The 24,189-nt window shown below is 40.5% G+C and overlaps 1 protein-coding gene across 1 annotated transcript; it reads left to right on the top strand.

Moving 5' to 3' along the window:
* Positions 1–8: 8 nt before the first annotated feature.
* LOC104613812 (1-aminocyclopropane-1-carboxylate synthase-like protein 1) lies at positions 9–13,352 on the top strand (the record flags this gene model as incomplete). The annotated part of the gene is made up of 14 exons (XM_010292704.1): positions 9–59; positions 219–278; positions 1,704–1,774; positions 2,586–2,655; positions 2,978–3,044; positions 4,595–4,692; positions 5,381–5,458; positions 8,244–8,344; positions 9,941–10,027; positions 11,198–11,243; positions 11,823–11,964; positions 12,054–12,196; positions 12,351–12,504; positions 13,204–13,352. Coding segments are annotated over 14 exons (1,317 nt in total), but the record flags the coding sequence as incomplete, so codon positions are not given.
* Positions 13,353–24,189: the final 10,837 nt, after the last annotated feature.

Here is a 24,189-nt window from a genome sequence, read left to right on the forward strand (position 1 = left end):
TGGAGGCTGGCTTCGCCCTCTTCGTCGCCGACCCTTTCGATCGGGAGCTTAACCCACAGGTGCGGGGGAAAAAACCTACCTGCCGCCCCGGGCGGTGGGTTTGCTTCGGTGGGCTGCCAAAGCCCCGCGAGATATCGCACCTGTCGCGATGGCAGAGCGAGAGGCCAGCGGGTGCTTTCCTCCCCCTAGCAGCGGGTAACAACTACCTTCTCTTCCAGGGCATCCTGAATTTGGGCACCAGTGAGAACAAGCTTTGCTTTGACTTGATAGCAGAGAGAGTAAGTGTTGCCGTCTTCTTACTAACTGGGATTTAACCTCCAGTTCATCAGTTTTGAACTTTCTGGTTAACAATTCAGTGTAGGAAAAACAACGTACAGGGTAGGAGACCGACGGCGCTGTGATTAACAGCTTTCCCAGGGAAGCACACTTCCTCTGTTTATATATAAACTGCTCCATTTGCTCACTTGGAAATAATTCGCCAAGTAATACTTGCATTGAAAACTTGCCGCTGGTTGAAAACCAGAATAGTTTTGGTTTTGCTTGAACTTCATTCACATTTGATCGAGCACGTACTCCAAACAGAATTGATACAAGAGTCTGTTCCTGTTTAGCAGAAAATACTGCTTTGGAATGCTCACTTTCAGGAGGAAGTGTGTTTTCAGAGGGGAAAAATCACGGCCTGATAAGATGCTTGCTTGTCTGATGGCAAAGACAAAACTTTGACTGAAAATGCTCCATACATGAAATTCAGACTTGGAGCAAAATTAAAGCTACAGCCTAAATGTTCTGCTGCTCTGCACCACAGTAAGAGCCAGTCTCTGAAACACAGCTATGGGGAAATTGCTCATTCTTTAAAGGCGGTATTTTCCCTAGAGTTGTTAATTCTAGTTCATCTCCTGGAAGGCATGGAGTTCTGCCTTATGTGTTAGGAAAATTGAGATCTCGTTGCCAGGACAGCTTCTGCAGCTTGCCAGTCACCTCTTGCTTCTCTTTCCTACTTCCCTGAGGTAATGAATTTGCACTAGTGCAACTGCTAGTGCATTTGCAGTGCTTGTTTGGGAGGGTCAGCCATAAGCTCACTGGACGGATTGATTAGCTGATGAGTTGGCAGTGCTGGCAGTTGGAGAGAGTTTTTTTTCTTGGGAGTAAAGCAAATAGATGCCACAATGAATGCAGGACTGGGACAGTTTTGGGGGGGCATCTGCTCTGAGAGCGAGAAAGCTGCTGCTGATAATACAGCTAGTTTTCTTCTGTAACAGATAGGGTTGCTGTCACTTTTCTTCTGTTGGTTGAGAAGCTAATGAAAGTTGACATGTGAATTAGAAGTTGATATCATAAATAATGCAAGTGTTGTTTCAGTTTTGATATATCTCAGAAGTGGCTGCATCATTGCTTAGGTACAGCTGGGATGCTTTTCCTCAGCGCGTTATTCAGGACTTGTTGAAATATATGACAGAATGATCCAATAAATAATTCTTTCATTATTTTCTTCCTTCGTTTTGATGATGTTTTAGTGTTGTTTTCTAATACCTTAAAACTAAAAAAGAAGCGCAAAGTGTAATTGTAACTCATTAATTTTTATATTCTCCATTTCCTTAATGTTAATGAAATTTTTTTTACATAAATCTAGTTTTACTCTGCTACAGCAGAACAAAACTGCCAAGAACACTGTGTTCTACAGTACCTCTCTTTCATGTCACTAGCTCACAAGACCTGACATGAATTATCTGAAGCCTGATCTTTTCCAGTATTCTGTTACGCAAGGTACTAGAAGGTAAGAAGTTAATTTTCCCATTTATCACTTGCTTGTTGTCAGTGCTAGGCATGGCTCGTGTGAAGCTGGGTGAGGTTTCATTCTTTTGGTAAACCCAAAGGCCAGGTGTGTTACCTGCATGCTGGCAGGCTTTTGGGTTCCTGTGCAGGAGTTATTTTTCTGGATTTTTGTTCAGGTTTTCTCCCCACCCTCAATGTGCCACAAAGGACTGCCAAAGGTGAAAGATTCGGGGGCTTGTTGGCAAGCACGAGAGTATGTATTGGTGTGGTAAATCATATTGATGCGGTGAATCGCTCCTGGAATGATTCATTCTAGTCTTGGTGAGGGCTAAACAGAAACTCTGATAGCTGTAAAGAGCAGGGGTAAAATACTGGCTCCCTGAAGATCAATGGGAACTCCACCATCACCATCACTCAGCCTGAAAGCCTGTCTTGATGTAAAGAATTGACATTGACTCAGGTTTCACTGTTTTGGGTACCCAAATTCTTGTCCTTTCTCCAAAAGCAGATCCCACTTGGGCTCAAAAGATGCTTTTATTTTCTCATTTTTCTAGTCTACAGCGACAATAGTTGAGTCACAGTTACTGCTATTCAGGGTAACAGATGGCTTCTGCGTGCCTCTGTCTCATAAAATGTAGCACACTGGCTATCTGAGGGAATTATATTATTTAATCAATCTTCAAGGCTTTCATAACAGAACAATTTATGCATTTGTTCTCTTTTTGGCAAGCTTCGTTCTTTTGTGTGTATTTTGTGCTTTTTTTTCCTGAGAAATACGTGATTGCATATTTGACTTTAATTCTGTATTTTAGCTTCAGAGAAGAAATTGCCAAATTTCTAACTGACTATGCCAGAGCTGCAAAAGCACTGAATCCAGAACATGTAAGATAAGTGCTTTATCTTTGTATCTTCTTTGTCTTAAACTGATAAAGATGAATAAATCTGAACACAAATGTCAGTAAGATACTACAGGAGGGATGTATGCAAGATTTGCAGAAGTCCTAGTAGTGCCGATTTTCCATTTGAAAAAGTGGGCAAGGTGTAACGCTCAAGGACTAGTGTTATAGGTGTAGTGTGGCTTTTTGACTGTCTTTTCTGGAATTTAAACTCGTGCTGATATTTGTGACTTCATGAATTTAAAGAAGTGCTGATATTTCTGCTGATTATTTGATTGTTCATTGAAAGTTTGTACTACTACTTTCAGATAACTGTTATGAATGGCTGTTGTGCTGTTTTTGCTACTCTGTCAACTGTACTATGTGAACCTGGTGGTGAGCAAAAACTTGATTATTTTACTTAAAAACATTTGTTAGCAGTGCATATAATCGTATTGTGGCTTCTGACAGCCTGCTGTTACTCTAACTGCCCAAATGAAGCAAGGCATGGTATTTCTTTGTCACTGGCAGAGTGTCTTTGAAATAATGCCTCTCTTTCTGGAATGGTGGAAAACATTTGAGGTATCAGCAGGCTCACTCGTGTTCTGGTATGCAATCTATGGGTTTTTTAAGAGTGTTGTAGGAAGAGAAGGGTATCAAAATACAGTGTATTTTGAAACGTTACAAGAAAAAGAGGTGGGAACCGTGGTGGAAACTGGAGGGAGTAGGCACATGGGTGGGGGGGGGTGTACTGGGTTGAAATCTGGGACCCAGAGAAAATTTGGTTAACTGGCTAAGGAAAACACATGGATGGAATTTGGGACGGGAGGGGAGCTGCAGCAAATGAGGGATTCCTGGTCAAACAAGGGGGGTGGTGAGGAGGTAGCAGAGGTGGGAATGCAAAGCAGAAGGAGTGGAGTCCCAGGAAACGATCTGCTCACAGCAGAAGTAGATGGTAGGAGGAAGAAGAGAGGTCATCAAGGGAAAATGCTTTCCTCTTTGGAATGAGGGAAGCAGGGTAGGCGTGCAGTACAGCGGAGAATGGGGAAATCCACAAAGACCTGCCAGGGAAGGAAGGTGAGCAGGATGAGTTACGTGGCCTCCAGTGCAGGAGGCTGTGCTGCCCCGCATCGCACCCTCTTACTGGCACCAAGAGTCCAAGGGAGGAGGGTGGAGTGATGTAATGTGGGGCAACAACTTCAACGTATTGGTGGCAAAAGCACTGTGAAACCAATGAGTTTTGTTGATCTTTGAATGATAATGATTACTGAAGGCTACTTGTGCCCGTGTCTATCCAAATGTGTTCAGATTTCATGGTATTTGCACAGTTTTAACAGGAAGTCTTCCGCTTGAATGCTGACAGGCTCTGTTTTACCCCTTCGTTAGCGTAGGAAGCCCACTCCATCCTCTCTGAAACCTTGTCATGCAGGGCTTTTGCAGTATCTCCAGGAGAACACCAACCTGGGGCTACTTTACAGCAAAAAAAATGAGGAGGGAAACAAGTTCCACAGTGCTGTAGGCTCCCTGGCTGCAAGATGGCACCTTGGCAACCAGAAAGAAGTAGTTGAGGTTTGCAGCAATTCCTGATGAAAAATTGATAGTAACAGAGCATTAGCAAAATATTGAGAGCAAGGTCATTATTGGTCATTTTATATAAACAAACAAACAAACAAACAAAGTTGTTGATCAGGTCCATTCCCTTTTACTGAAAATATATACGACTGTAGAGTTTGCTGGTGCAAATGCTAAGGAAGAATACTGGGAAAGAATTCAGGTTGATTGATGTATGCTAAATTTTCAGTTTTGTTTAAATGTTGGTTTAGGCCACAATGAAGGCTTTGAGATTAAATCAGATGTAAAATTTGTAGACTGTCAGTTTAGTCTATTAGAGTGTGATGAAATAACTGCTCATGAGAAATGCTCATTTCATTTTTTAATGTTTTTAGATGGATATCTTATTCCAGCTCCATACTATGGTGGTATAAATTCGAAAACATGGCTATATGGCGGAATACAGCCTGTTCATGTGCCCTTGTTCAGTGAGGTAAAGCTTTAGCTATTCACATACATTAACAGACATTTCACAGGGAACAATCAGAAAAACCTGAAAATGGAAACCGAGTCCACGTGAAGAGACAGAACCAGTCTAGCACTTTTAGAGACAGCCTGTCTTGTTCTTGTTCTCAGACTGCAGCATGATCGGAGGCTGGTGTCGTCAGATGTGTAGGATTATGTTCGTTCTGTGCAGCCACTATTCTGCACTGACATGCTGAATCATAATTTGTCAGCTCTAAGTCTGTCGCTCCTACTATGAGTAAATTTGGTTTGCAAATTTTTCCCCTTAAGCACTGAAAGATGTATCTACCACATAGGTTCTGTAACATTGGTTCCCCCTGTGAAAGCTCGGTAGACTGTGAGGCAAGGCAAAGGGGGGGTGCATCTTTTATAAGACCAAGTCATACAGTCAGAGGGAAAAAAAGAAAGTGATCTTTCAAGTACACAAGTTCTTCTGGAAGTCACTGATAGTGTAGTCTTGGATAAGGGCAACATTTAAAAACAAAATAATTTACTTATATAGAAAAGCCTGATCTTAGTTTTAGGTTCTTTTATTGCCAGCAGCAATTATATTTTCACTAGGTGGGAGTGTTTCTTCACTGTCTTCTTTTTTATTTTTTATATTCTTAATATTTTTTATGCTTGTTGATTTTTTTTTTTTTTTTTTTGTTCTGTAGGTGGCTGATGGAGAAAGTCACCCTTTCCAGTTAACAGTTGAAAAATTAGAAGATGCATTACAGAAAGCTAAAAAGCAGGTATTAAAACACCAATTTCCAATTTTAATGTTTTCCTAGTTATTTTGTAAGCAGCATATATTCTCAGCTTTGAAGCATTTGTACGGTTTCATCTGTGCAGACTTTCAGTCTTGTGACTGAGGTGGGTCTCACTCTAGCAACAGGAATCAAATTGATTTTATAATCTGGGCACTGTAACAAAATGCAGAGAGACTCCCCAGCTCCATTTTATGAAGAACAGATCGTAACTTGTGTTTCAAGACCAAGTTTCTTTCTCTGTAGATTTTAATGGAATTCAAAGTGTTGTAAACAAGCTATGGTTCTGACCCTCAGAAGAGAGAATTTGCTACTGTAATGATTCACTCAGTTAAAGAAATATGTTTAATGTTATTTTGAAGAGGGTTCTTCTGAGTTCCGGCTAACAAGGAATTGCTAGCAAACAACCAACTACAAATGTAGTTTTTCCAGCATTTAAGAAACTTCACTAGTTCAAAATACTTAGCATGTTCAGTGATTTTATTCTGATCAGGACTGTATAAATGAGGATATTACTGCTTGTCGCATACTTTGACCCTCGTCCCCCCCGCCTTCGTTTCTGTCTTTGGAACTGCTTTTCTTCCCTGTGGAAATGTTTGGTTTTGTAAGTGTCCACAAAATAGTGCTCACTAGTATTTCAGGCTAAAATGTTTCCTATTCTTGTACATGCCATGGAAAATTATAAATGCACTTAACTGTTTGTGCTCATCCTTGAAAAGATCCAGCAGAGGAAGCACAGGCTGAATAGTAAAACATTTTACCAAATATGTGGTGGTGATGGCAACGACGTTTCAAAACATTAAGTGAGATAGACTTCTTGTGTCCTCTTCCAGGACAGAAAATAAGGTTTAACAATACATAAAGCCTGTAGTTACAAGGAAGGTCACTTACAGAGGTCAGTTATAAGTAAAGTCACATACAAAAAGTGGGTATTTTTGATACATGCAAATATGCGCATAACCTTTTTTATAGATCTGTTGAAGCTGTCCTAGCTAGCTAATTGCTTGATCAGCATGGTGCCTATGTTTAGACACCATCTGTATGTCTGTGTCATCTGTCTGTGCCTTTGCCAGCCCCTGCGAGCCCGAGCGTTCAGGCATCTCTCACTTGATCCTAGCAGAGGGAAGCAGCTAGCATCCCTGCAGCGTTGCTGTGGCTGTCAGGACATGAGCTGGCTGGACAAGGCCACACATCAGATTAACTCTTTGGAGAACTGTGGGTGTCTGTCGTCCTTCTAGAGCTGAAACCGTTCTCACGAATAATGTTGTAAACATCTGCTTTGGTTATGTGTAATGTCGTAAATAGCTGGAGGAACTAGGCTAGAACAGGGATTGAGAAACTGCCGTCCCACAGCAGCTGTTTCCGTGAACAACATTAAGTGAGATAGATGTCTTGTGTCCTCTTCCAGGGCAGAAAATAAAGTTTAACAATACATAAAGCCTGTAGTTACAAGGAACAACAGTGCCTCACTCAGCATCTTTTGCTTAATCAGATGTCAAATACACTAAATATGCAGTTGTGCAAGGAGTACTTGCGGAACAGCTGTTTGTGCTTGGTATTTGCATCTTCTCTTGCTTTCAGGTAATTTCTACTTGTAGCTGGAATCAAAGGCAATGCACTGAAAGTTCATTTCTTGTGAAGTTCTTGCTTGCAGTAGCCATTAATGTTCAAACAAATTGCACGTGGCAGGGAAAGCAAATACCAGGTCTTCCTCATCATTGAACTTGATGCCGTGGAGTTCCTTGGCAGTTGGTCTTTGCAAATAATCTCCTTTGGAGGAGGCTCAGGTGGAGTGAGAATTTGTAGTGGATGAGGTTTTCTAAAAATACAAAATGCGGAAATAAAAAATACTAATTTAATTTCAAGTTTATCCCAAGCATGAAGTAATAAGGCAACTCCTCATGCTGGTATGTTTAAAGTCTTGAAAGTTCCTGCTGTAGTCATTGCACTGTTTGACTGTGTACAATAAAAGTATATTTGCTGCATATAGCTTATGTTAATGTACATTAAGGATTTTTTTACCAAATAGAAAATAGAAGATTTTCTGAAAAATACCTTTAGAGTTAAAAGGACTGGTTATATTTGTACTTGTAATCTGATTTTTGATCATGTGGGACTCTTCTTATTACAGAGTAGAATATTTACAATCTTTTAGAATAGGTCAGTAAAAACTTTAGCTTCTGTGGAGAGAATTTCTGTAACAGAAATTCTGTACTGTTGATAAGTATAATTAAAAAGTAATTATTTGCCCAAGACCTCTGCACATCTCTCAGAACACCAGGTAATGCAATTTTCAATCTTCTGAGGATTCTATTACTTGTTTAAAGAAACAAGCACCACTGAAAAATTAATTACTTGGCAGGTTATTAGATGTCAAAGTCCAAATTCTGTTCAGCTTTCCCATGTTTATCCACAGTAACTTTGCTTAGTCTTGGGAAATTGTTTTGGAAGTATGCCTGTAGAAGCAGTATTAATCCCTACAACACCATAATTTTGCCTGTTGATATCAATGGATGCTTCAAATGAGCGCTAACCTGATTTTTCATTTACTAATAAACTATTTAGTATGTTTTTTGGGGTGGTATTGGATAAATTATGATACACGGTCGGTAGCTGGAACCTTGTACATAATACATAATTACAGTATGTAATTAAATAATTTTCAAAAGCTGCTTTTCACTGAAGCGTTCACAAACTTCCTCGCTGCATCCTCGCTAGTCATTGGTTTGCTGTTGTTGATGTCTCCAACTATCAGTTTTTCTTTTTTCAGGGCATCCGAGTCAGAGCATTAATCCTGATCAACCCCCACAATCCATTAGGGGACATTTACCCAGCACAGTTACTGAAAGAATGTCTAGAGTTTGCACACAGGTTTGAGCCCTAGTGCTATTTTTTGGTATTTAATTTTCTGTTAATGCAATATAGCAGTGATGAAAAATCACCCGTGGTTATCGCCTGTTCTTTGCTTGTACATGGTCGTGGACAGGGTCCTGATCATGTTTCTTGTGCAACTATCCTTTTTACTTGGCCTTTTTGGGAACACTAGAATAAATTGCTTAACCTGGGATCCAACAATGTCTTTCTGAGTGAAATATGGTGGGGATTTTGTTTCTTTTATGTGTGGTTTAAACTTACAAAGCTTTTTATTTGCCTAACAATGTTTCTTTATTAACCTGCTTTGAAAAATGACAACAGGTGATTACCAACCTTTAGCAATAGTAGTAAACATGGCCAGCACTGTCATTTGAAACATTATCAAAATAGGAAAACCTTACCATTTGATATTGAGGGAAAGTAATTAAATTGGCAAGGAGTAAGTCAACGGTCTGAAGTTTTGTAGCATCTTTTATACCTGTTTAGCTTGAGATGTGCAAGCAGTTCACTTTCTGTCAAAGGAAGATAATTCTGAAATGTCTCATGCCCATTCCCCTTCTTTTATCCTTGCCTAGCTCAGAGTTCATATTCTAAGGTCCAACAGTCTCCTGAATCCCTTGGGCACTGATGGAGAAAAAACACTTCTTTTTGGTTCATTTAAATTTGAAATGGAATAACACAACATTCCTGCATTTTTGGCATGATTTTCTTTTCATGGAAACAGCATTGCAGGTTGGTAGAATTTAGTGCGGGACTTCCAGTTACCAAGTTTCTAGAAAGGCAAATGTATCTCTTCTCAGCCTGCCCCATGGATTTCAGGATGCAGCCAACTTAAGCTGGTACTAAAATAATGTTAAGAGGATAAGTATTAGAAACAATAATTTTACTTTTATTGTAAAAACTGTTCTGAAACCAAACTCCCTTTTAAAACAAAACACAGAAGTCATCAATCAGATTAAATGAAGTTTTCCTAGAAGAGGGTACCTGCACTACTTGGGTGTTGAAAACCGTTCTGCAGTTTTTTCAGTGTTTCTAAATATGTGCATAGCTTGTTGGTATCAAGTATAACCTGGCTTTCTGTTTACTGTGGTTTCCACAGCGAGAGTGTATTAGAGAGTTATTGTAAATGCATGACAAGTCTTTTTTTAAATCTAACCTCTGCATTTGGCTTCAAGTCTCACTGAACAAATCTTGCGGGGTAAAGGGGTTTATAATATATTGCTGAGTTCATTTAAAACTTTAAATAAAAGTTGGGTAGGACCATGCATATTCCAGAGAACCATTCAGTTGAGCATGCAGTTGGATTTTGTTTCAGATATATGGAATGTTATTGCTGCTGAGAAACTGAGAATGTGTATAAATAGAAGTTGGTGATGCACAAGTGCTCACAGTACATCTTGTGACCTTAAAACCTTGGGACGTCTTTGTGTAAAATTCACAGGGGGAATATAATAGCCAATAGGCTTGCTTATGGATACTTTGCCATGACAGTAGTTAAGATTTTTTATATATATATATGTGTGTGTGTGTGTGTGTGTGTGCAAAGAAATGTCTTCTAAATGTGTTAATATGCCTGTATTTTTCCATACATAGATATGAACTGCATGTAATAATGGATGAAATATACATGCTGTCTGTTTATGGTGATACCACCTTCACCAGTGTTCTTAGCTTAGATTGGTAAGTGTGATTTCTTAGCCAGGATTAGAAGATACTTAATCCTGAATAGAACCCATGCCATTTTTTTCAAACTTCTTGTTAGCTAGTGTAACTGGTGTAGTTTGACCTAACTCATATCTAAGTCTTTGCAACTGTGAGACTAGTTAATACAAGATATCTTCTTCACAGGCAGCTTTAAATGGCAGATCTCTTGCTTCCAGCTGATGTGTATGATATAGTAATAACAATAAAAATTGACAGAGCCCTTAGTCATTTTGCCACTTTTCTTTGTTGTTCTCTGTCACACAGCCTGAGTGTAACGTTCTCACTGTAATGGTAATGAGGTTGCCTAAGGCTGTGCAGGTTACCTGCTATGATGAGTCTCTTTCCTGACTAGTATGCTGTTGGGCTCTTAGTTTCCTAACAGATGATGAAAAGAATAAATGTTTCAGGAATATTTAAACCTATTGGTATCTGACTAATAAAACTTGTTTCTTCAATAGTATGTAATTTACTTTTTATAATTGCATAAATTTCATACTGCTGTGAAATTTCCAAGTCTGTCCAGGTACAACCAAGCCCAATGAGCCCTCACCCATACAAGACCATGAACCATAAATGAAGCCTAAAAAAAATACTTCTGTGATTGTGAAAGTTTACCCAGCTCCATTAGGCTGAAGAAGGAAATTTCCAGCCTTGGGCCTACTTACATAAAGTTGCACAAAGAAGAAAAAAACATCTTCATTGGTACACTGAGGTGTATTTTGTTTAGTTGCATGCCACTGTGTAGGTGCATGCCCTAAAATGTTCACTTCTCCCTTCCCTAGCCTGAAATGCAACATAGTTGAGCAAACAATTCTTCTCCATCTAGTACAAGAGCAGTTGTGCATCACATCAAATACTGCTTTTGTTTTAATCCGTGTGTGATCAGTGACTATGCAGTGGGAATCTGGGAATTTGAACTGGACCACTACATCGTAGCGCAGATCCTTTCTGTTTGGGTTTGTTGGGGTTTTTTTGTAAATCGCTGCCTCAGCACACACTTGGGAGATCAGTGTGATAGGGTAATGTTTTGTTAAGAGTTCTCTGAAAAAATGTCACTTCAAAGGATTAAATACCAATTTTACAATGTAAACATTTTTGTAACCTGCCTAACTTGTTCTTCTATAGCAACCCTCTTTTCTCATTCAGTTTACCAGATCCAGAACGGACACATTTTATGTGGGGTTTTAGCAAGGTAGGTCAAAATACTATGTTTGTATTTTAATTTAAGGTATTTCTCCACAAAAATTAGTTGGGCTATTCTGACGTAATTTGTGTTATAGGTATCAAACTGAGCTTCTCTTTGTTTATTTGTTTTCTTCTTCGGTAGTGTAAAATTTGTTAAAGTTCAGAGTTTAATTTGGGATCTATTTAACAGCAACAGTTAATGCATATGTATTAAAGGCATTGAAACATGCAAGTACATTTGAGATCTGTAGCGTTTCGCCTTTTCTTCTCTTGGAGGCAACAGTAAACTGATGACTGCTTGGAGATAATAGTAGGGTATAATGGGGGCAGCTCAAGGGTATGAGCCAAGCATGTTTTCAGCTGTCAGTAAAGCAGCCCTGTAAAAGCCACTGACCTTCCCGCCACAGGCATGTTTAGAAGTTGCTGGCTGGTTTTTACCACACTTGGGACTCCATTTGGCAACGTTGAGAATTTACTCCAGAAGGTTTTTTTACTATATATCACAATCACTCTAGACTTGGTGGCTTGACAAAGCACAAACATAAAGTAAAAACTGCACTTGGCTCTCTTCTTTTTATCCTCCAAGGATTTTGGTATGAGTGGTATCAGAGTTGGAGTACTGTACACCAGAAATCATGACATACAGAAAGCTGTGAACCAACTGGCTGTCTTCCATAGCTGTCCTGGACCTGTTCAGCACATTCTCAGTCAACTCCTTAGGGACAGAGGTTAGCCACGCTACAAGTGTTGACATTCAACTGCCTTATTTTTCCATTGCAGTGGAAATAAAACAATTATACTTTTCTTGCTTTGATAGATTGGTTGGATAACGTGTTTTTTCCCACCAACAAGAAGCGACTCAAAGAAACACAGAATATTCTTGTGGATGGGCTTGCTGATGTTGGAATACCTGTGCTCAAAAGCTCGGCAGGACTCTATGTGTGGGCAGACTTCAGAAAAGTATGTAAGATGTTTGAAAAGGGGTGGGAATGTAAAACTTGTAAACGTAAGAATTCCTTGTGCATGTTGTTACACACTGTATCAAGTCCTGGAAAATCTTTTCAATGAATTTATGCACTTGTTCAACCTTTAATAAAAAATTATTTTCTTTTAGTTCTTAAAATCACAGACGTTTGAAGCTGAACTTGAATTATGGCAGAAGCTCCTTGATAAAAAACTCCTGATTAGTCCTGGAAAAGCTTTTTATTCTTATGAACCTGGATGGTTTAGACTGGTTTTCTCCGATTCTGTAGATAATATTTACTTGTGTAAGTAAATGGGTTTTACTTCTAATATGGCATGTAGTAGCAAGCAAGTTTTAAGAAATGTTAACATGATAAATAATAATTTCAAACCTAATTATTCTCTCTCAGCTTGTGAGGGGCATTTTTAGAGTTTGTGTGAACTGAGAAATATTAGACTGGCCCAGAGCATAGGTTACAAAGCACTTAGGTTGGATTATGTTAAACCTCTAAAGCTTTCAGAATTTAATTTTAAAATTTATTTTTACTCTGTCAAAAGTAAGGAACCAAATTTTATGTGAAAAGATTTTTACTCTTTCAAATTATGCTTTATAACGTGGGAATTCCCCACCATCCCTCATTTATATGTGGCTCATGTTGGATATGAAAAATGTATCCATCTCTTATGCTGTAAAACACTAACCTTGAATGAATGCTTTATACTGTTGCAAAGTGGATGTTTGTGAAGCATATAAAGCATATAGAGTTACAGAAAAATGTAGATCGAAAGGGGTCATCTGGTACAACTTCCTGCTCAAGGGAGGGCCAGTTTCTAAGTCAGAGAGCAGGTGACTCAGGGCCTTGTTCAGTCAAGTTTTGAGACCGTGTAAAGATGGAGATTACGCAACCTCCCTGAGGAACCTGTTTCAGGGCTTAATCACTCTCGTGGTGAATTTATTTTTCATATGTCCTGTCATTATTTCCCTCTGTGTTTCCTTTCTACAGGTATTCAGAGACTTGAGCAAGTGTTGCACAGTTACGCTGCTGACCCAGTCACAAACAACACCTCTTCTACCGCAGATGCTTTATGCAATCTGGAAAAAGATTCTTTAGGCAAACCTTCAAACACATCGGGAAAAGATGTCTCCAGCTAAACCTCAGACTTTTTATTAAAATCATATATGCATTTAATGACTTGATATAATTTAGCACGCTAAAGGTGTGTATGACTTACAGTATTTTTGGACGTAACCTTGCATAACACTCTCACTTTGCTGTGACCTGGCATTAATAATCTTGCAAGTGGACTTGCTAAAGTTGATTTTTAAGGAAAATGGACCTCCTGGATATTGTGAAGTTAGCCCCTGTTAAGCACAGTACTTGGTTTTACTCCATTTCAAGTGTGCTATGTGTCAGTAAAATCAGTGAGTCTTAATATATACTTGCACAGTGTTCAATTATGAAATTTTGAAAATACTGGTAAAGTGACTGTGCATATTACTATATATTATGGACTGTATATTTTAATCAGAATACTGAAAGTGCTGAATCAGGTGATATTCAAATTTTGCTAAACTTTTGTAGCTCGCAAAATGCTGTTGTATATTCATGAGATGTCTCTAAACATACACATCTCAGACATTTTATACACCTTTCTGTATATGCATGCTAAGTGAGTACTTTCTGAGAAAGCATTTAGATTTTTGGCTTCTGGGCTCCCTTTCAGATTATTTCTGTGTGCTTGTATTCATTGGATAGTGTTTTCATACATTAATTATAAAAAACCCTTGGAGGTCTGTAATGTATACTCATGTGACAGAGTTGTATGAGGACGTTTTTGCTTTGTTTTTGATTTGTTGGGGTTTTTTTGCAGAATTAATTCACCGTTTGCTCCGTTACTTAGGTTTGGTGGGAGGAAACTAGCACTGCAAAATGAACAGACTGTAGAGGCTCAGATAGGAGGATTGTCTCACTGTGGATCCCTAATAAACTTCGAATTTGTGCTCCTGATAATAACATGGCCTTGCACCTGGTTTTTGTGGCATTTAAACTTGGCAACCTTACACTGTTCAGGCTGATAACATAAATAATCTGCCGTACAGCAATTTTTAAAGCTCATAGCATCATGGAATAGTTGAGGCTGGAAGGCGTCTCTGGAGATCGTATAGTCCAATGCCCCTGCATGAAGTGGCGTCAGCCAGAGCTGGCTGACCAGGACTAGGTCTGGTTGAGTTTTGAGTATCTCCAAGGGTGGAGATGCCACAGCCTCTCCCAGCAGCTTGTTCCAGATTTTGATCATTCTTTTTTACTAAAAAAGTTTATTCTTATATTTAAACAGAATTCCCGTTTCTCATTTTGTGCCCATTGCCTCTTGTCCTGTCACTGGATACCCAGAAGACCCTGGCTCCATCTTCCTTACACTCTCTTGTCCAGTATTTATATACACTGGTAAGATCCCCCCTGAGCCGTCTCTGTTCCAGGCTGAACACTCCCAACTCTCACCCTCTCCTTGTATTTCAGATGCTCCAGCATCTGAATAATTAATTAATAATTGTTGAGGCCCTTTGCTGGACTTGTTCTAGTATGTCCATGTCTGTCTTGTTCTGGAGAGCCCAGAACACTGGGCCCCAGCACTCCAGATGTGTCACACTAGTGCTGTGTACAGAGGCCTGTACTCATCTGATCTTCATGGGGAGTGAAACAAAAACAGCAGCAAAAAAACCTGATGAGTAAGCTTTTCAGGCCTTTAAAAACAAAGGTTGGTAATAAAACACTACAGAAGACCTTCAGAAAACTTGCTGACTGCACTTGGCAGCTGAAATTTACAGTAGGTAAAAGGAAAGGAAAAGCAATATGATAGGGTCTAACGATCATTACTCTTCAGTAATGATCCCCCATGAAACACCAGCTTGTTATTAAGAGGAATTTGAATGTTAGAAACTATTAGAGAAGAAATAGAGAAGACTTCAGAAAGTACTCTGTCATTATAAAAAAATCCACAGTGTTCCTGCATGTGTGCCATTGAAGATTACGTGCAGTTCAGGTCCCCTTGTATCAAAAAGGATACAGCAGAACTGGGAAGAAGTTAGTTGAGTCTGCTGAGGAGTCCCAAGCACGCAGCTCTGAGCTACCAGAGTGTTTCAGGAAGTAATACGGTGATTGCCTGGGTCTTAATACCCTTCCCTGAGGCATTAGGAGCTGGGATTTGGCCATTACTGGCGGTGGGCTACTATGCACAGTTTAGGTTTGCCCCAATACATCCGTTCTTATGTTAATATGAAACTCCTGAGCGTTGGGATAAGAGAGAACATAGAGATTTGTAACAGAAGAGCGAGGGTTGCTGTGGATGGCAGCGTGTGGCAGAACGAGAGTGAAAGGCATGGTCTGCACTGATGCTGATGGACGCTGGTCCCAATCAGTCAGACCAAGGAGTGGGGCAAGCCCAGTTGGTTGGCATGCTGAGAAGGCCATAGCACAGCTGTCTCCTCAACGGAGGGCCCTCCACTCTACAAAAGGAGGGTGGCAACAAGCCAGCATATCACAAGTGCCATTCCTTTATGGCATTTATGTGAATGTGTAAAACCAATTTGTTACGAGATTTGTTAAGTGGGTTTTCCTCAGATCTAGCACTGAGTTTTGTTACACTAATTTTCTACAAGAGCCGTTGTTACTTGTTTCTACCTTGAAGCACTGCAATGAGTTGGTCAAAAATACTGTTGGTCTCTACAAGCTGAGGTGAACTTGTCGGTTCCTTTTCTCACGGTCTCAATTTATTCAGGGTGAGCACATTGTTACAAACAGGTTAAGCTTGACTTAAAAGCCTACAGAGGAAGGATATCACAATATGCATTCCTATCATTATCCTACAGTATTTGTTTCTATTTATAGGCTTCTATGGGTATGTTCAGTTTCAACATAACCATTTCCACTTCTCTCACCAAGGCAGCAATTAAGCCACTGTCAGGCTCTGCAAACGCTGCAGGTAAGAAGCAGTTGCTTTTGGTTTTGTTTTGGCCAACAATAAATGCAACATCTACTTCCATTTCCTCCACAGTTTGTGATCAGCTCTCATGAAGAAGAAAAGGGGACAAGCCTTTTATCTTGCCTAGCAGCAGTCTATTACTAAGCAGTTTAGACACAAAGATCTAAGAAAGCAGGAAGAATGAAACAGAAGTTAGTAGAATCAGCACCGTGAAAAACTATTGATCCTCCTGACACAAAAGGCTTGTTTTCTCAGACATCGTATGACCACTCCACTTTTGGCTCTGTACGCAAAAGATGAACTTGGGTAAGTTTTTCAATAAGCTTTACTACCTGACACTTGCTTATAACCTTAGATGATGTTCTGTTGAAGGTGTATTTAATTTTTAAACACTTTACAACTTAGCTGTCCTCTTTTCAGCTGGGATGATAATTTTCTTCACAGAAGCTAGTATGAGGCTATGTTTTGGATTTGGGATGAAAATAATGTTGATAACGTGCTGATGTTTTCAGTTGTTGCTAAGCAGTCAGGGATGGTCCAGCTTCTCATGCTGCCCCACCAGCGAGCAGGCTGGGGGTGCATGGGAAGCTGGGAGGGGACACAGCCAGGACAGCTGACCCAAACTGACCAAAGAGTTATTCCATACCGTATGACATCATGCTCAGTATGTAAAGCTGGGGGAAGAAGAAGGAAGGGGGGGATGTTCGGAGTGATGGTGTTTGTCTTCCCAAGTAACCCTCACGCGTGATGGAGCCCGGCTTCCCTGGAGATGGCTGAACACCTGCCTGCCCATGGGGAGTGGTGAATGGATTCCTTGTTTTGCTTTGCTTGTGTGCACGGCTTTTGCCTTCCCTATTAAACTGTCTTACCTCAAACCATGAGTTTTCTCACTTTCACTCTTCTGATTCTCTCCCCCACCCTGCCGTGGGGGAGTGAGTGAGCGGCTGCGTGGGTCTTAGTCGCCAGCTGGGGTTAAGCCATGACACAGGCTTACGCATCCGGCACTGAACCGGTATGTGCACAGAGGTCACCAAGATCTCACAGATAAAGACCTTGTTTCTTGAGAAATATTGACAAAGCTTTCCCTTGGCCATTCATTATGCTGTCTTCAGTCAATTCTTGTTTTGAAGTTAATAGTCACTAATTGTTTTGTGACATTTTGGAAGGTGAGAAATACATGGAAAAAACAATGCAGCGCAGAACGACAATCAGTGAGACAGAAGATGAGTCAGCAAGATCCTGGCGGAAGAAGCAATCCACCAAAAGACCAAAGAGGGAAGATCTCCTGACATTCTACCTTCGTATGCAAAATGCAAAAAAACCTCATTCCTCTGTAAACAAGCAAAATGACATTTTCACTCTGCCATGTCCCAACTCCTTGAGGAGAGGTAACTGGAAAATTCAATATGCAGAGTCCTATAATTTTGGAAATATATACTCTTGAAAAAGCCACACTGATTAACAGGACAGGGTATTTTTGCTTTAATTCTTAATGGCCTACTGAAGTCTAGGTTTGGGAGAGAAGAGGTTCCCAAATTCTGCTTACATATTTCAGATTCATTGCCACACGTAGCCTTACAGCATGATTTTATCCAAATGTCATCTTATCAGAAAGAAAGGGATCATCGATTGTGTCGGATACTAGATACACTGAAAACAATTATCAGAGTTTGACCTTCTGAATTCAAAAATAAATGTTCCTACTGATGTCCCCTAAAGAAAGATTTGCATTAAGAAAAAAATTGTGTGTGTTTTGAACCTGGATCGGTTAACAGAGCTGGTTTACAGCAAGGCAGAGAGGTGATGATCTTCAGGAAAGAAGTGGACACAGGGACAATGAAAACAGGCTGTGTAGGAGGGCAGCAGGAACTTCTAAAAATAGCTTTGCCCCTAAAGAAAACCTAAACTGCTTCCTGAGAAAAGAGGAACACTCCTGCTCTGTTCTCCCTAAATGAAAGAGTTCAGACGATTCTGAAGGAGCCCCAATTGCCATATGTAAGCAAATGCTTGGGTTTACTGTTCTGAGTCAGATAGAGGGGCAATGCCCAGCACAGTATAATCTTGATGTTTTCAGGTAAAAACAACCTTTCTATCCACAGGTAGATTGTAATTATACTTCTGTTTCATTAAACAGACATGGAAGTACTTCAGCGTTTCATCAAGATGGGTGAACCACCTGGAGATATTGTTTGAGAAGAAGTTGTTATTGTCACCAAAGAGACTGAAATTATCAAAAAATAAGTTACCAAAGAAAAATAACCTGGAGTTAAATGCATGAATAATTTCCTTGGCAGAGGTAATTCCCCACCCAGTAGGACCTTGCTTGGTACCTCGATATTCCACCTTTGTGTAACAGGTGGTGCTTTGGTGTCATTTGCTTTAAGACCCATCTTCCCCACAACTTCAAGAACTTTAGTACATTCCAAACATGCATCTCTTGTTCTGCCATAATTAAAATAGCATCAACATATTGGGCCCACCACTTGTCCTTGGTGTTCAATGCTTTTAGCACTTCCTTTAATTTTTGACAGAAAATAGACAGGGAGTTATGAAAGCCTTGGGGTAATTGTGTCCAAAAATACTGTTCTCCTTCCCAAGTGAATGCAGTTTTCCTTTGGGTGTCCCCCTCCTTCAACAGGATAGACCAAAAGCCATTGGAAAAGTCCAGAACTGAAAACCACTTATACCTGTGTGGCACTTTTGCTTTAGTTTTGGGGAGGCAGGCTACCGGAGGGGCTGAGGCAGGTGTGACCCGATTCACTGCACAATAGTCAATAGTGAGGTGCCAAGTCCCATTTGGTTTTCTAACTGGCCACGCTGGCGCATTGGTGCATGAAGTGCCCTTTTTGATGTCGTCTTAATCATGTAATATCCAGATGACAAACTGTACATCTTCCCTTACTTCCTTCGAGATTGGGTATTGGTTTTGGGGAGGGGCCATGTTCCTTCAGTTTCTGTTGCTTCTCTTTTTAATCCGCATTCTCCCGCCCTGTCCAAGGCCTCGGTAGCCCAACGTATATAATATCCAAACCTGGGAGGATTAACCCTGGGCTTGATCCCTTCAGTGGCTCCTACTGCCCATCCTGTACCCCATGCCACAACAGGAGTGTTCATTTCACACTGAATCCACCATTTCCTATTGCACATATCTACACAATATCCAATTAAAGACAGGCAATCTTGTATGTTACAGGGGTCTCCTTTTAGCCACCGACAGTTAATTTAATAGATTTGTCTTCATCCTCAAGTGTGAGTTGGTCAAATCCTTACCACCCATATCCCTCAGCCCTGCCTACCTAATGGAGGTGTCTGGTGACTCGATGGGTTAGCAAGATCCTGGCAGATAGAGCAGGTGACCAAAAGACCAGAGAGGGAAGAACTCCTGGGATTCTACCTCCATATGCAGGATGCAAAAAAGGCCATTCCTCTGTAAACCAGCAAAGCAACATTTTCACTCTGCCATGTCGTGACTCCTTGAGGAGAGGTAACTGGAAAATCCTCTGTGTGGATTCCCATCCTTTTGGAAACTAGCTTCAGTTTCCGAGTACTTGGCAGATTAGGCTAACAGGATAAAAAAGGGAAAATAAGAGGGACTGCTTTACGCCCCAAATATAATGGGAGTCTACTTCCTTTGCATGCCTTGAGCAGTACAGACTGCTGCAGTGACTACCTGACCTCAGGCACAGCAGATTAGCAGCTCCTGGGAAAGTTTGTGTGTTCTTTTGCAGGCTTGGGTGACACATGAACTGTTTGCGTTTGCTAGTGGGCATGTTACACAAAGCAGAGAATGGCTGTCTGCCTTAAGTAGGCAACTGCTGTTGTCCTTCTACTTGCTTTTTCAGCAATGTAGGGGAAATAAGACTACTCACCAAATCTATTAAATGGACTTTTTCAATGTGGAAGGAAGGGAAGGTCACTCTCTTTGCATAAACCTTCTCATCTTCAGCACACAGGCTCCAGAAAGCATCAGAGATGATCACAGGCACAGACTTCTGAAATCTAGGCAGCATAAATCACCCTATATACCATCACCAGTATAAAACTGACACTGTTCAGCACTGTTGTTGTCTGTTACTGTTCATCAATCATCTTTGACATTTCAGTTCATCAGTCTGTGTTCTTGGCCCTCTAGGAATTGTAGATGTAAAGAGACCTGGGTTTGAGGAGCATGCGAAGGAAGCTGAGGGAAACAGCACTGAGCACAAGCAGAGGTGCAGTTTTTATTCATTGGCACTCTGGCAATCCTGTTGTGCTCAGTGGACATGCTGAAATGTGTATTTTGCAGTCTCATACAATGTTGTAACTAACTACTGCTTTGTTTTTTCCCAGGACCAGGGTATTAGAGCAGCTGCAGAACTACTGCTGGCTTTCGCTTACAGGAGTACGAAGCAATGATGCACCAGACTGCTGGTTCAGATGAATGTTACGAACGGTGAGGTTATTACCAGTACCACCTGGGACTTCTGCCTGAGTGCATCGGGTTGGTATTTTGATACTTCTTACATCTTTTGGTCTATCACACCAATTGCAACCATTTTAGCTCCTCTGCAAGTTCAGGGCTCCGCGTGTTCGGTTAGCTCTCATTGGTACAGTTGGTGAGGTGCTGACTGTAAAAGAAAGATAACCTAACAGCTAGGGGCTCCTGTGCAGGGAGAGGGGGGAAGGGAAAAGAGAAGTTGCTCTTTCTAAGGCAGGATCTATTAACTGGGTCATAGAATCGTAGAATAGTTTGGGTTGGAAGGGACCTTTAACGGTCATCTAGTCCAACCCCTCTGCAATGAGCAGGGACATCTTCAACTAGATCAGGTGGCTCAGAGCCCCATCCAACCTGACCTGGAATGTTGCCAGGGATCGGGCATCTACCACCTCTCTGGGCAACCTGTGCCAGTGTTTCACCACCCTCATTGTGAAAAATTTCTTCCTTAGATCTATAGTCGAAGTCTACACTCTTTTAGTTTAAAACCATTAACCCTTGTCCTATTGCAACAGGCCATGATAAGAAGTGTGTTCCCATCTTTCTTATAAGCCCCCTTGTACTGGAAGGCTGCAGTAAGGTCTCCTCAGACCCTTCTCTCCTCCAGGCTGAACGACCCCAACTCTCTCAGCCTGTCCTCACAGGAGAGGTGTTCCATCCCTCTGATCATTTTTGTGGCCCTCCTCTGGATCCTTTCCAAGAGGTCCATGTCTTTCCTGTGCTGAGGGCTCCAGAGCTGGACACAGGACTCCAGGTGGGGTCTCACCAGAGTGGAGTAGAGGGGCAGAATCCCCTCCCTCAACCTGCTGGCCCGCTGCTTTGGATGCAGCCCAGGATGTGGTTGGCCTTGTGGGCTGTTAGCGCACATTGCTGGCTCATGTCCAGCTTTTCATCCACCAGTCCCCCCAAGTCGTTCTCGACAGGGCTGCTCTCGATCCCTTCATCCTCCAGCCTGTATTGATTCTGGGGGGTGCCCCAACCCAGGTGCAGGACCCTGCACTTGGCCTTGTTGAACCTCATGAGGTTCACACGGGTCCATTCCTCGAGCTTGTCCAAGGTCCCAAGTCTGGCATCTACTGTGTAGTGACCTCTGATCCTGCCTACCCAAGGCTGTCCGTACTGGCCCAGGTAGATCTGCTCACCATGTTCAGGTGTTGTAAAGAGATGCAGAGACACAGAAAAGGCATCAGAAGAAAAAAGCCTTTGTTAGAATGTAAAACCCATGGGTATGCCAACATGCTACTTACCAAAAAGCTCCTAGGCATAAATTAAAACCTGGAAAATTAAATAAATCCAATTCTGGAAAAGCATGGCTTTCTGTTTTTCCCCTTGACACAGCCTTCTAACACAAGTCTGCAAATCTTCAGTGATACTCACTCAGGTAAGTTAGATGTAAAAAAATCATTTAATATACACCCAAAGTGTGTTTTTGATGTGCCTACAAAAATATGACAAATACCTAAGAAAAAACAGTGTTTGTTTACAGATGTATGTATGACTTACAAGTATACATCTGAAATGAGTAATTTCTTCATTTCAACAAGTATGGCTTTGTCTAACTACGACTCCACTTCAATAATACAAAAATGTATTAAGTCATTGACCACTTAGTGGACAGTCTTTACATATACGAAATCTGAAAGTTTTGCTTTCAGCATTTAAAGCTGTTACTTGTTATTTAATTGAGCTATCAGTCACTAAAAATGTTTCATTTGCCTTTTTTTTTTAATTTTCTTTACTGGGATGAGTATTGCTTTTATTATCCTGTGTACAATTGCCAAGCAAATTATTTCAATGAGTGCCTCTTACACCTTAACAGAAGTAAGTACACTGCTTAAGTCCATGATTTTTTCTTTTCAAGCTCTTTTATTTCTCCTATATAGATATAGAAGTGCAAATTCTCTCTAGTAAAAGTAGTTTTAAAAAACAATGTCTGCGTTATTTCTGTCACGGAAACTCCTGTTCTGCAAGGCAAACTTTCTTAGATAATACCAATTTCCTACAACTACAGAAAGGATATTTTCTTCCTGCAAGCAGACAGAAATGCAATGTATGCGTCAGGGCACACTGTGTTCTATGCACTTCTTAGTATATTATACACACTCTGTGTATTGTAGCTCTTAGCTACATGTTCCATCTTTATAACTAAAACTGCTTAATGAAAATGTCTGTTGACTGAAACTTAACACAAGGCCTTAAGTTCAGTCGCAGTCTATCCGCTCACAGTCCAATGATATACAACAATGAAACCCACCTACATTTTGGCACGGGGGATACCGAACAAGAAAAGAGAGAACAGGCGAACTCAGCTCCTTCTGTTGCAGGGCCATCAAAGCCTGTCCCCATGTGATATCCCTTCTGCTGTTGAGTCCATCTTCCTTTTGCCTTTCATTTTGCTAGTATGAGAAATTTTCAGAGACATGGCTCTCGGAGGTCCCATTCTTACAGCTATGTCCATAAGAAGATGTCTGGAGAGTCAGTCATTCTTCCCATGTTACTGGTTGATGTTCTGGACACAGAAAAACAGGACAGTGCAATTGTTCAAATACTTACAAATAAGGTTATAATGCTTCAATAACAGACACTGCCTGCAGATCCACTCTCTTCAGGGGCCTTACCAGCAGAATCTTTGCCCATTTGGATTATTTTTTAGCACTTCCCAGTATAATCAAAAACTAAAATAAAAAATACTTAGTGTTTACTAAAGGAGGTTGTTCCATAGCTCTCTAAAAAAAAGGATCATTGTTGTCTTTTTAGACTGTAGTCAGAAGTATAATACTCGGCATTATTTTAGATTAAATCTTTTAAATTTTCTTTTACTGGCTTACATTCTGCTTTGGCATTTTGAGCTAACAGGTTGCCTCTTAGGCTTTAGTTCCCACAATACAATGACTATAATGCAAGTTGAAGGAATAACTGCATTTGCAACCCTGCTACTGTTTTTATTTGCTCTGAAAACAAAAGTAAGTATTATTAATGGATTAGGTAACAACAAATAATCTAAGCTGTCATGATTTTAATGACAGCTTTATATGTTTTTATCAAGTTGCTCAATTTCTACTAGTTCTGTTTGCAATGCTTACAGTAAAATTGAGCAGTCTGTGCTGGAAACTGTTAAACTACCAGGACTGATCCTGCTCTCCCACAAATCTCTGTCCCAGCTTCATTGTTCTTTCCACAGGCTTGCTATACAAAGGCCAAGAGAAGTCAAAACATGTAAGTGGAATGTATTGTATTTCAAAACAGGTTTTTCTCATTAACATATTACCATTTACCTGTTCCTTCCTTAGCACCTCTCTTGGAAACACAGATGAGTATCAATAGGAAGGCAGCAGCAGCTGGAAGTCAGTTTAAGAAGTTAACAAAAACAGAATTAGAAATCAATTAAATACGTCTTATGGAGTTATTCAGCTTATTAACAGACCAGGCAAAGGAGCAAAAACTTAACTCAGCTGCAGTAATTTCAGGATTTATCATTATGCATGTCACTGATGTTAGTTTATTAATCACCATCCCTAACAACACTTAATTTTAG

The sequence above is a fragment of the Phaethon lepturus genome, unplaced genomic scaffold (assembly GCF_000687285.1).
Source record: "Phaethon lepturus isolate BGI_N335 unplaced genomic scaffold, ASM68728v1 scaffold21680, whole genome shotgun sequence".
NCBI lineage: Eukaryota > Metazoa > Chordata > Aves > Phaethontiformes > Phaethontidae > Phaethon > Phaethon lepturus.